Source organism: Carassius gibelio, chromosome B3 (genome assembly GCF_023724105.1).
Source record: "Carassius gibelio isolate Cgi1373 ecotype wild population from Czech Republic chromosome B3, carGib1.2-hapl.c, whole genome shotgun sequence".
NCBI lineage: Eukaryota > Metazoa > Chordata > Actinopteri > Cypriniformes > Cyprinidae > Carassius > Carassius gibelio.
Genome location: NC_068398.1, coordinates 27,468,539 through 27,482,345, shown reverse-complemented (window position 1 = coordinate 27,482,345; position 13,807 = coordinate 27,468,539). Strand labels below are relative to the sequence as shown.

General features: G+C 37.0%; 1 protein-coding gene across 1 annotated transcript; it reads right to left on the bottom strand.

Moving 5' to 3' along the window:
• Positions 1–864: 864 nt before the first annotated feature.
• Positions 865–3,545, bottom strand: atp5mc1 (ATP synthase membrane subunit c locus 1). Its single transcript, XM_052551367.1, has 5 exons — positions 3,425–3,545; positions 2,112–2,159; positions 1,516–1,590; positions 1,257–1,441; positions 865–1,181 (listed from the first exon to the last, which is right to left on the bottom strand). The coding sequence occupies exons 2-5, from the start codon at positions 2,148–2,150 to the stop codon at positions 1,067–1,069; spliced, it is 414 nt and encodes a 137-aa protein (XP_052407327.1). The 5' UTR covers positions 2,151–2,159; positions 3,425–3,545; the 3' UTR covers positions 865–1,066.
• Positions 3,546–13,807: the final 10,262 nt, after the last annotated feature.

Below are 13,807 nucleotides of genomic sequence, written 5' to 3'. Positions count from 1 at the left end.
CGGTTCACTTTAGTCGCACTCGATTTGAGTTACATGTAGACATTTAGCAGAGGCTTTTATCCAAATAAAGGCAATAGAAGCAAAGCCAACAGAAGGGCAATGAAATGCAATTGCTATAAGTCTCGGTTAGCCGATTATTTGATTGACTAAAATGAATCAGTTCATAAGAATCCTTCGTTAGGGAATCAAACTTGTGTTGGGATGCAGGTTTTTGATTTCACTTAACGTACATTCAAGAACCGTTAATGTAACGGAATCGACGAAATCTTTCGGCTAGGGTATTTTTAACGACGTCCCTTCTTGGTTCATAGCCCTAAAAAAAAAAAAAAGAGTTTGCTCATGATAGTTTGGAAAGCTCTTCATATGACAGGGTAACTTCAGTACCGAGCGCCCACAAAATAAATTGCAGGGAACCCTGGCTACCAACATTTCTACATTTGCTTCTCTAGGAACGAAATTTAGGATGTCCTTCAAACGAAGAAGCTTTGAGAAGCTTTTTATGACAATGAGTTACTAGTTTTACAGTAGCACAATTAATTATAGCATAGCAGTGACTATGAACATTACTTAAAATTAGCATACTTGCATTACACAGATAAGTGAAGTTTTAAACCAAAAATCAGTTAACCCAACGATCGGTCATGTATTTTTTGCATTGCTAAATATTTTATTAGACTAACCAGGAGCTATTAAGGGGATATTTCATTCGAAAAGAAAATTGTGATTGTCTCGTTATATTCAAGTAAATTTTTTGATAAACGTTCCCCAAATCCAATATTAGTTTTAAAAACACACCAGCCTAGTCTACCTTTCCTCAACAACTTTGCGTCCTCAAAGCAGAAAAAAAACGAGAGCAAGGGCAAACAGATTTCAACCATTTATTCAGATGGTCTTATGTGAGGTCTGTTCTTACATAAAACTTTCAGATAGAGGAAAAACTGTACGGGGGGGAAACATAAAAAGGGAGAGTTTTCTTGTAGTTTTGTTGGAATGGCGGAGCCACGGCCGAAGCTGTGTGTCCAGTCTCCAGATCAAGAGAGTCGGACCGCAAGAGAAGACGTCCAAATTACATGGCGAACAGGATGAGGAACGCCACCATCAGACAGAACAGACCCATGGCCTCAGACAAAGCGAAGCCCAAAATGGCATAGGAAAAGAGCTGCTGTTTCAGGGAGGGGTTCCTGTAAATGGAGAAAAAGCCATTTAGACACAAGCCATGTGTATAACAAATAAACTGAGTTCAAGAGACTGATTACCTGGCATAGCCAATAATGAGGCTGCCGAACACCGTCCCGATTCCTGCTCCTGATCCGGCCACACCCACCGTGGCAGCGCCAGCACCAATGAACTTGGCCGCGGTGTCGATATCTCTGGATACAGCGCTGGTCTGGAACCCCCGGGTTACATTAAGACTCGCTTCACTGACTGGCAACAGAGCAGCCTGAGAAGAGCAAGAGATGTAAGCACGAGCAAGACAAGCTGCAAGACACAGGGAAGGGACTTTATCTTTTTTACCTGTTCAGTTCTTGCTTCTGGTCTGTTGAACAGCACTGAAACAGGCCGGGCCAAAACCCTGGATCCTCCACGGAGCTGAGGGGGAAACAAATTCACAATGAGAACTAAATTAAAATGTCAATATGATATGCATTGTTTTTCTATAAACAAACCTGAACAGAAAGCAGGTTACGGATTCAAATATTTTACGTGAGTGAGTACAAGGATCCAACTGGTATTAATGTTATCTTTAACAACCTTAAACCAATGCACTTGCAGAGAAGGGGAAAAAAAAAAAAATGTGTTGGTATGTCTTTCCTGCTCTAGCTCCTTTCTTAAAATAGCTTCTGAATACACCTGGCATGATTTAGGCTGCTGTGAATATTGTTGGCTTTGTAAAAAAAATCCTTATGTTCCTCTATTGCAAGTCACTTTGAATGAAAGCATCTTCTAAATGCATAAACCTAAACTTAACAAGCCTTTAAATGCATGATTAGAATTGATACTTCCATGGAAGTTACTCAATACTCATAACATGTCTCCAAAAAGCCGTGGCATTAAGGTCATTTTCTGAGATGGTCAATGGAGTGTGACGGTAGTTGAGACTGAATACATACCACAGCAGGTGAGGTGACAAACTTAGCACACGCGTACATGTTTGGAGCCTGTGGAGAAGAAAGGAGATGTTAAACAGGTGAAAGAAAACACTAGTGTCATACACAGCATGGCATTAAATGTAGTGTTCCATACACAGTGATATTTATTTACGGAAGGCGACAAAGACAGGAGATGTGTGCCATCAAGACTTAAACAACTAATTTAGCAACTGAAAAGACCTTAAATTTAAGACCATGCCATTCGGAGAAAGCAAATTAGATATTAAATAGTTCCCTAATATCATCAGCATACAAATCAAAAGATCATCTGCTCGGATAGGTTTACATTCAACCAAAGGATTCTAGGTGGCTTCAGCCCAAGTGCACATCCACTGTAGGTCAGTGGTCAAACATGGCAGCACAGAGGTCATGGGCTGGATGTTTCACTACGGTAATACCAGTTTTTACCCACAGTAAGAGGTACAGATTGGAGAGATAGTTTAATCCAACAAATCTGAGGTTATTAGGCAGAGCCTGTTGAACGGTCCACATTGTGACACTAGCAGCATAATTCCAGCCATAAATTCTGTACTAAATATTTTCATCTTATGCATGTTTTATTTAATTACATACGTTATTAAGAGTTCCTTAGGTTGTCTATTTGGCCCCATTTCAGGTCATAGCATGGATAATCTTTTGAACAACCTGAGGACAAGGTCCATGCATTTTTAAGTATGAAAGGACATTAATAATCTTTGTTAAGATTACTAATCTCAAACTTTAGGCGTTGAACTTGTCCGGAAACTGCTCAGGCGAGTAGGCTGGAGAGCGAAGGTCACCAATCGCTTTTTTTTTCTTCTTTTTTTACTTAAACGCATGTAAGCCTTCTTACTACATGACACGGACATGATTTATAGTTGCACTTCATTGTAGCATAAGAATGCATGCAAGTGCATGGTTTAGTCGCAGAGGTAGGGCAAAGGATCTTGAGGGCCGCGCGCGAGTCAGACATTTTTTAAGTGTCACGGGCGATAAGTGAAGAACGCCTGCGTGCATTTAAAAAGCAATATAATTCTCGAAGCTAAGGAGCATTTGTGCTATTTCCCGGTTGCTCGACGTGTTAGGGTCCTAATATGTAATCTCAAACGGATTCATTCATTCATTCATATGAAATGACTTTGACAAGCGGCTAGCGGAGCTTTAGCATCGCGCTTCTCTGAATGGCACCGCAGTTACCCGATCCGGATCAACAACTTCCGCACACTTCACAGCTTATAAAAAGCAAAGCTGCCCATTACGTATTTTTAAACGAACGCAGAGAAAACCTGACTCACCTATTAGATACAGCACACAAGGCCCGGGGTTACAGGGACAAGATTGCAGCTATTTTAGAGGCAAGGAGTAACGCCGTAAAAACTGTCACCTTGTCATTTATAAGCTTCGGAACTACGTCCTCGTTCGTGATTGGGCAGAGGGTCACGTCTGCCTCCTCTGATTGGCTGCAAGGTATGTCAATTTAAACAACATACCCAATCATGTGCGCTGTCAGGAAGGCGGCCTCTCTTTGATTGGTTTAAATGATTTAAGGAAGAAAACCGTGATGGATCACGAATCGCTTCCCGTGTCCCCTGTTTCTATTGGCTGCTCAGGGTGGAAATCCCGCCTTGTAGATTCTTTTTTATTTTATTTTTTATTGCAGCTTTGAAAAGAAAGAACATACAAGGCAATAACATAACAATTACATCAAAACAAATAAAATAATAAACGAAACCAAATAAATAGAAATTAAATAAGCAATAAGAAAATCATGTCCATAAACAAGTAATTACAAATTATTCCAAGAGTAGATTTAAGGCTTTAAATTAATTTAAAGTTTAATTTTTCGCCTTGCTATTTCTTGTGTATTTTAAGGTATACAGGTAGTGACATATGTTCAATTTTTAAATGAGTAAAATTACGGGGTAAATTTGGTAAAAAAAAAAAAAAAAAAAAAAAAAAAAAAAATATATATATATATATATATATATATATATATATATATATATATATATATATATATATATATATATTATGAGAATATAAAAATATAACAAAAGATTAAGTATAACAAAAAATTCTGAAGTGAAATTAGGAAATGCTTGCGATCTGCAAGCACATCAAACATGATGGAAATTATGGAATTTGTTGGGAATTTGTTTTATGTGTCACCAAAGTGCATCCCATTCCTGCTCAAATAAGAGATATTATGATTTTCCAAAAACTTCATAGAAACTTATTTTAGAAAAAGTTGTGTTTGTTCAATTGAGCTCCTTCCTGCAAAAAAAATGATCTGTATGAAGAATTTCAGTCATGTTTCAGGTCCCACCATAGCACAGAAACTGCACTTGTTAAAATTACAAATGACCTGCTTCTTGCGTCAGATCAAGGCTGCATCTCATTGGTAGTTTTACTTGATCTTAGTGCTGCGTTCGACACTATAGATCATGACATACTCATAGATCGTTTACAAAACTGTACAGGTATTCAAGGGCAGGCTCTAAGATGGTTTAGATCCTACCTCTTCGATCGCTACCATTTTGTTTATTTAAATGGGGAGTCATCTAATTTATCACCATTAAAATATGGAGTGCCACAAGGATCCGTCCTAGGTCCCCTTCTATTTTCAATATACATGTTGCCCCTTGGTAATATTGGAAAATACGGGATTAGTTTCCACTGTTATGCTGATGATACTCAGCTTTATATCTCAACGAGACCAGATGAAACCTCTCAGTTATCTAAGCTAACAGAGTGTGTTAAAAATGTAAAAGATTGGATTAAATTAGGATAAAACAGAGATATTAATTATTGGACCAAAAACAGTACACAGAATCTTGTAGATTACAATTTGCAACTAGGCGGATGCACTGCTACTTTCTCTACAGTCAGAAATCTGGGTGCCATTTTAGACAGCAACTTGTCTTTTGAAAATCATATTTCCAATGTTACAAAAACTGTATTCTTCCATCTTATAAACATTGCCAAGCTACGAAACATGTTATCTGTTTCTGATGCAGAAAAGCTAGTTCATGCATTCATGACCTCTAGACTGGACTATTGTAATGCACTTCTAGGTGGTTGTCCTGCTTCTTCAATAAACAAGTTACAGGTAGTTCAAAATGCAGCAGCTAGAGTCCTTACCAGGTCAACAAAATATGATCATATTACCCCAAATTTAAAGTCTGCACTGGTTACCTATTAAGTTTAAGGGAAGTCGTGGCCTAATGGTAAGAAAGTTGGACTCCCAATCGAAGGGTTGTGAGTTCGAGTCTCAGGCCGGCAGAAATTGTAGGTGGGGGGAGTGCATGTACAGTTCTCTCTCCACCTTCAATACCACGACTGAGGTGCCCTTGAGCAAGGCATCAAACCCCCAACTGCTCCCAGGGCGCCGCAGCATATTGCTCCGGGTGTGTGTTCACAGTGTGTGTGTGTGTGTTCACTGCTGTGTTTGTGCAGTTTGGATGGGTTAAATGCAGAGCACGAATTCTGAGTATGGGTCAACCTACTTGGCCGTATGTCACTGTTACGACTAACTCAGAGCCATAACAAGTGATAGGAGACCATGCCACAAACAAACGGTACAAGACATAAATTTATTGTGTATCCAACACAGTAATATCCAAATATGGGGTGTGTGAATGTTTATATCAGTAGTGTAAGGCAAATGCATGGATAGATGTATGATGTGTATGAGTGCAAGTGTTGAGTGTAACAAAAGGCAAAAACTTAAATAAACTCAAATGTGCATCAGTGAAGAATGCTGGCGTCCCGAGCGAGGCATGGACCTGAACAGGTCAACTGAGCAGCGTTCAAACTTTGAGCCATCGGAACCGAGCAGGAAGAGAGCCCCGAATCCAGCAGTAAAAAATTTAAACACCATTCTCAGGTTACAGCAATCAAGTCTGAAATAGAGGAGGAGCAAGAGAACAAGCAAAAACAGGCCAAGGGCTGTAACAGTCACTTCACTTAAAAAAGTTCCGTATCAGTCCTGCGTACCTAACTAGCCTTCTACCACGTTACAATCCATCAAGCTCCCTAAGGTCACAAAACTGGACTTTTGGTCGTTCCTAGGATAGCAAAGTCCACTTAAGGAGGTAGAGCTTTTTCACATTTGGCTCCCAAACACTGGAATAGCCTTCCTGATAATGTTCAGGGTTCAGACACACTCTCTCTGTTTAAATCTAGATTAAAAACACATCTCTTTCACCAAGCATTTGAATAATGTATCTCTTAAATTGTGAGTATAGTTGCATCTGCTCAAATGCACATTATTATTCTTTAGCTTGGGTTAAACTTATTAATTTTACTTTATGGGACAGCAGCTATGCTTACGATTTCTCTATTTGTTTCTATGTTTTACCACGGGATGTAACTAGGATTTACACAAGTTCCAGTCTGGATCCAGAACACCTGAGAAGAGATGATCCCGACCCTCAGAGGATGATGCTAACCCTGAATCAACAACAGAACTAACAAATATTGCTACATGTGTGACTGCATCATATAATAATTGCTGTTAATAATGTTCATCGTCTGGTTGACTACGTCTTGTATTAATTTTTCTGAAAAATAAGTGTAAAGTTGCTTACAAATAAACTTGAATTTAATTGAATTTAATATTTCAGTCATCACACTCTATTATTATAAAGTGCAAGCAAAATACTACATCCCAGCACACGACACGATGATGCACTGTCTCTCAGTTTCTGGTTGACATGACTGTGCATGAATTGTGGTACAACTTTTGTATCCGTGGTTAAAGCAAGATGTTCATTCTTTGATTAGTTGGTGCCCTCATGTAATCAATGAAATTGTGTGTCATGGCAGGCATGGCGCACTGGTCTGTTCACTGTGCAGACTCATTGGCATGATTGAGAGCAAACGTGAGAGGTCAGGTGAAACATTTCTTCCAAATATATGCACACTGCACATTCCAGATCAATAAGTAGTGATTATGCTCCTTTTTCGCTGGTTTGTCAAACCACCATAGAACATCAGAAGAAGAACTGACTCGCAATAGCTGCTGGATATCTCCAGAGAGCGAGCTATGCTCTCTCATATGAGGGAAAGAGAGCGGTGGAACCAGGGTGGAACTCTAATGTCACTTTGTAGGCAAAACCCCAGAAGCGAGTCAATTAATGAGATTTTGCTTAAAGGGTACATAACATAAACAGTTTCACCTAATCTCATGTTAATCTTGAGTACCCATAGAGTACCTATAGAGTAGTACTGCATCCTTCATATATCCCAAAAGTATATATCCAAAAAGTCTTTAGTTTCATCACATTTATAAAAGAAAAATACTGCTTTCCGATTCTTTCTGGAAAAAGTCGAGCTCCTGGAGGCGTGTTCCGTGAGCGGAGCTTTAATACTGATGTTTTGTGGTGTTTCCATTAACATATCTTCACTTATGTGCTGATTTCCAACAAAAGACAGAAATCTGATGCAATTGTACTTACATGAATGGGGTCGTTTATCACAGGGACGGCTCCATGTTTTAATGGCCAACGATGTACAAATCCAGCGTAACTTGGGCCTTGTTTATAAAACATTCGTCACTCAAATGACCAGAACACACAAACGCACTTGATACACTCCGTTGCTGCCCAGGAAAAACAAACTGCATCCACTGTTCATGTAACGCTGAGTTCTTGGGGAATCTGAACACGGTAAACTTTCCCTCACATCCAAAAATGAACTTATTTGGAGGCATTCTCGAACAAATCCTATGCAGCGCTGCCAACGATTTTGAAGCACATTGATGTGTGCGCTCTCGCTCTCCTCTGGTCAACATGTGCGCGGTGGAGCTTTTCCGGGAGAAATGCTCATATAAGGAGTTCCACTCTCATCTACGTCATTAGTCTAGATCCACGACTGAAAAAAATCAGCCGAAACTTGTACCAACCCGGAAGTAAGATTTTCAACACAGAAATTCTCAGTCATTCTTCTAAATTATTTTTTACAACTTTGGCCATGTTTAGCATGAGAGTCCATCTCTTTAACACTGTGAACAACTCTGAATACACGAAACACCATTGTACTCCCCCACCCCCTTAAATCCATAAAATCATTGGTACACACAGGCTCAAGATACTTTCACATTTTATTCTACGGCATAAAGCACACTAGTTACACCCCACTCGTGATTTTTTTTAAACTGTTGCGTTTCTTAAAAAAGACTATTGCAAACACATTGCTAAATGGGATTACAGGCACTGTCAGAGACATTAAACATCATTAAGCCGAACAGTTATTTCCAGTCGTAGTATAATTTGTAATACAATTATTTGTAGAATAACCAATTAATAGTTAACTGCATTTTATATTGTTGGTCTTAGTTTGGATCTATTTTTATATTTATTTCAGTTTATATGAAAAGGTTAATGTATTGTGGATTAAACTTTATATACAGAATAAATAAACACATTAAAAATAAGTTTGAAAAGGGTGTGGCATGCGTGGTGGTGATGTTGAATGTGATTAGCGACCATGAATGTGTAGTTCGTTTATAGTTGAGTTTAAATTCTTTTTTTTTTTTTTTTTACTATAATCCAAAAGCCCATGGAAAAATCACAGTTTACGGGAAAAATCCTAAAAGGGATTTTTTTTTTGTCGAGGGAAACTAACAGCCGATCCACCTACAGAGTGTCCGTCTTGACTGAGTTTATTTCACTCCTCCCCTCACTGCAGCCGTCTACTCTCACCTACATTTCTCATTACATTGGTCTTTAACCAAACTATTTTTCTCTATTCGGTTACATGAATGTAGCCTATTCTATTCGCAGAGAAAGATTCAGATATCAGCTGGCTATGCCCTCTATGCCATGCCTTTGTGTCTTATTCCATTCATGTGATGTGCAGTGGGCTATATCTGACAGCATCTTTTAGTGGTTGAGACTTGCATACCTTTGTCTGGTGTGAACTTTACCTTTCTCTATAGGTTTCCTGTATACTCACCTGTGTGTCTATATCATTTTAACTGCCTGTCTGAACAAGACCTTTTATGGATTATGGGCATGATAAATCAAGTTTTCCCTCTCTACCTCTTAACCCCACGTTGGAAAAGAAAACAAAAAAATACGCTCCTAACTTTTTTTTCTTCTGGTGCCTGCATCAATGTGTGAAACCACAGAACAGAGCTCCAAAGGCTGAATTATGCATTTTTGAAAACCTGCCTTCAGAGACATGTTTATGCATTTGCACTGATTTATGTTGATGAATGAATGACTGACTGATGAGGATGAATATTTGTTTTATTAGACTGTTTAATATTTAAATCATGAATGCATAGATAGGCTGTTCATGCGTATTTTGTGCATATAAAAAGCACATTTTAGTTTTACTGCTGTCAGATTTTACCAGATTTTACCAGATTTTCAGTATACACTTGTTTGTTCTTAAAATGTTAATAACCAGAATAGCCCTAGACAATCTCACAATGTAGCCCTTGTGTCACTGATGAAACAGAAAATGAAGCAGAACACATCCTTCAAGTAAATGTTTCACTGCACAATAATTCATCCAAAGCTTCAACAGATTTTTAGCATACTTTGAAGAAATTATATACGCTCCACAATTCATCAAAGGTGTACGGCGTGAGATAAAATGAAAGATTCTGAGGTTTTAAACAGAAAGCTTGTTTCATAAAAGCTTTAATTTTATGTGTGCACAGAATTGAAACCCCCTTTAACGCTGTAAATGAGCAATTCATTTTTTTTTTCCTGTTGAAATATACTGGTAATTGAATTTGAAGCAATAAATACATTTGTTGAGAAAAATGCTGCGGGTCTTCATGAAAGTATTCTCTGAATATTCCAGAAACAGACCCTTTCTAAGAGTTTAGACGCTCTCTCGCAGCAGGAGGTAGATTTGATAAGTTTTACAGATGACAGGGGCAATAAATTAGGGGTTTTTACAAGCTGAGGCTGGCAAGGTTTTCCACAAAGAGCCACAACTGAAGAACAGACGTGAAGTTTTGTTCAAGATCTGCCACTGGGCACATTCAGAGTGACATCTGAAGTCACTGTAATTACACACTTCACATATGTCAAGTGTTTTATCAACAAAACATAGCAAGGAGTTTACCTATACACATCGCAGAAATAATAATAATAATAAAAAGTCCTAGTATGGGAGTAGGAACATGAACCTGTCTTGGTTTATTTTAGAAACATGTAAATTCCTATAAACGCATGCTAAACCAACAAAATATGATCATGTTCTATACTGATTATGTTGCAGGGGTTTCCAAACTTTTTAAATGCCAAGTACGGCTACATTTATTGCCCTTGCCATTACATTTTTCATGTATAAATGAGAATAAATACAAATATTTATTTGTGTGGGGAAATTATATATTATATTATATTATATTATATTATATTATATTATATTATATTATATTATATTATATTATATTATATTATATTATATTATATTATATTATATTATATTATATTATTTAAGTTTATATATTACATTTAGCTTTTTCCTAAAAAAGGAATTGGCTAAAAATAATAGTCATCGCATGAAAATAAATTATTGAAGTATTATCTGGAATAAAATAATCATGAATTATCTCTAATCTCTGATCACTTTTTAAAAATCAGAATTTAACATTAAATACAAAATATTAAATTGAGCAAGCATTTTTGAAAATAAAAAACTTTTACATACTTTTGCATCCTCACAGATCCCTATGTCTGGAAGTTTAAGAATATTTTTAATGCTTTATTTTTTTTCAATGTTATTTTTTTTTTCATTTCCTTATTTCTGCCAGTAAGGGGCGCCACTGTAATACCCTATCCTTTTTGAGTAAATTGCTATAGGCTCAGAAAAGGACAGCACCATGGAGGCCTAAACATTTCCAAGTGATATTTCTGACTGTTTTGCACACATGTAGATTGCTAGAACAATGTGGGCATAAAAAAAAATTGATTTTGATGGGACGTTAAACAAAAGACATTGCAGAATTTCTCTCAGAATGGGGAGTAACTGAGATCACAGACCCTAGCGATAACACTTTTGTCTTTCCTAAGGTACTAAATCCCTGTTGTTTTTTAATCACTCAAGGATTTGGTGCTCATTTTAAAAGATTAATGATGAACTGAACATGTGCAAATAGCATTTTAATGAGTTTGCATTTGACAAAATGTTTGTGGATCTGTTTCTAAATGACTGACAGCAGACACTAAAAGGACATCCTGGTGAACCAAAAGGTGTGCCAGCCTGGGGTGTCAGGTTCCCTTCAGCCCACCCTGACAGTCATTCATATGAAGCTGTGGAGTTTAAGAGGCTCTTGCTGAACACTTTTGTTGAAAAGGAACTGGAGCAACATGCACACATGACATACTATAAAAAGAGTATTCCTATTTTGGAAAATGGAATAAGCATGGCATACTTTTTTTAAAATTATAATTATGGAAATTGTCCTATCTCAAACAAGATGGATAGTATGACTGAATAAAACCTATGATATTTTTTTCGCTTATTTGAATATAACATAAACAGGATCAGTCAATATAAAAACACATACATAAAGTATAAATAAATAAATAAATAAATAAATAAATAAATAAAAGGTTCCAAAAGTTTTTTTTTTTCTTTTACACTTTTGCACAGAAGAACCTTTTTGGTTTCCCAAAGAACCTTTCATTAAGTAATTCTAAAAGGAACTTTTGTTTTTTAGTGTGAAGAATGTTTTAATAATCTAAAGAACCCTGTGCACTGTAAATAACCTTTTGTCCCACAGAAAGCTTCCATGGATGTTAACAGTTCTTCATTGAACTATACACGTCATAGCAATAACTGACCTTATAGACCTACTATACATATAACTTTAAGTATATAGATTTAAATTGAAGTGATAAAAATAGAAGATTTGAAAAAAAGTAACCTATTTCACTATATCATAGTTTTCCTTTTAAAAAAGCTTTCTTAATGTATATAATTACATGAGAAGTGAAACTGCATTCATTGTTAGAAAGCATCTTTAAAATAACTGCTTGTTGTTTTACCGGCCTGTCAGATTCAGTTTTTGTATTTTATTTATTTAAAGTCAAGTAGAAAAAAGAAAAAGAAAAAAAGAAACCTTTTTATGTTTTTACATTTCCCAAATCCTTAAAATAAGATAAATATATTTAAAGGCAAAAATACTTGGGATAAAGACACACTCTGTGTCTATGAACGTGCATTTGCTATAACTCCCATCTCAGTTCAGAAAATCATTACACCAGGGTGCAGCAGTAGTTACAGCTGAATATTTGGGGAGTGAGAAATTTTGCACTATAAGGTCAAAGGTCAATTTTTGGTAGGCACAAGGCACAGACGGATTGTGGTGGTCATAGAAACAAGATGTTGCTGGCACAGTGGAGTGGGTGGTGCTATAGGTGTAAAGTGGGCATGGATAATGTACACAGTATGTCACACCCATGAATTGAAAATCAGTAAAAGCAATGTTATACCTGCCTGAAGTTGTAGACACCTCATATATATCGAAATCATTATTTTTGTAAATTATAATTGACAGTGACAGTTATGGGACTATTCACATGATCCAATTTTGTGGTAATCTATAACCAGCACTACTTAGTACTTTTACACTCAATCTTTTGCCATATAAATTGCAAAACTGGTCACAAATCTGCTGCAAATGCTACTTCACACGACACTCTACATTCTGCCTCTTACACTATCCTCAGTATCCTCTGACTGTAGGCAGTGTAAAATCAATAGGCTCTTAACAGGCCAGCTAGGCTTATTTCTCAGCCTCAGTCTTGACAAACGAGGCAGTGTGTGCTAATTGATCGGCACAGCCCTCACAATGTTCTCTGCGTGCCATGCTTTAACACGCACGCTGAGCATATAGGGTTGATCACTACATCTGCTGCATTGAGCCAGCTCTTAACACATCAAATCATGTCCGTGAATCATCTTCATGGGACAAACTGTCGATACTGAAGATAGTATGTGGGAGGCAGATCATTAAGACAGAGTAGATGGTGACGGAGAGATGCACAGGCTAATTTTAGCACAAGTCTCATCTAGACGTGTGAATCTTATACTGTAACACGTACATGTCACATAACAAAGGAATTGTGAATGAGAGGATTGTGACTGTGCACCTGTCATTTTTGTTCCATGACGTAATTTACTTATATATAAACTACATATACATAATTGACCCTACCTAAAAATGATTTTAAAAAATGAGAGCAAATTTCACTTGAATCAGTTGACATGCAGCAGGGTCCTGCGAAATTCAGAGTTGGTCACCTTTTAATTTATGAGCGAGAATTTAAATATACAAAATTCTACACATGCAATGCATTATGGGAAATGTAGTTGTTCTGTGGCCCCAATTCATAAAGTCTGTCTTTCTGTCTTCTGTCATTAACCACATCTATGATTCTGCCTTTCTAGTTAAAAAAAAACCCACATGGATTTATTAATTTCTACTACCTTAAACATTCAAATTTAAATAGTAATTCTGTTTCTTGTTTGCTACCTTAATTCTATTTCAAATTGTAAAAATCTCTTCAAAATCTGAATTTGAATTTCAAAGGCGTTCTCAGTTCAGAATGGCACACTGATAAAGAGTCAGCATTTCAGGTGTCTGCACTCTGTGAAACCAAAAAGCACTTACATTTTTCCAGATCATGAATGAAGAGGGCTTTATA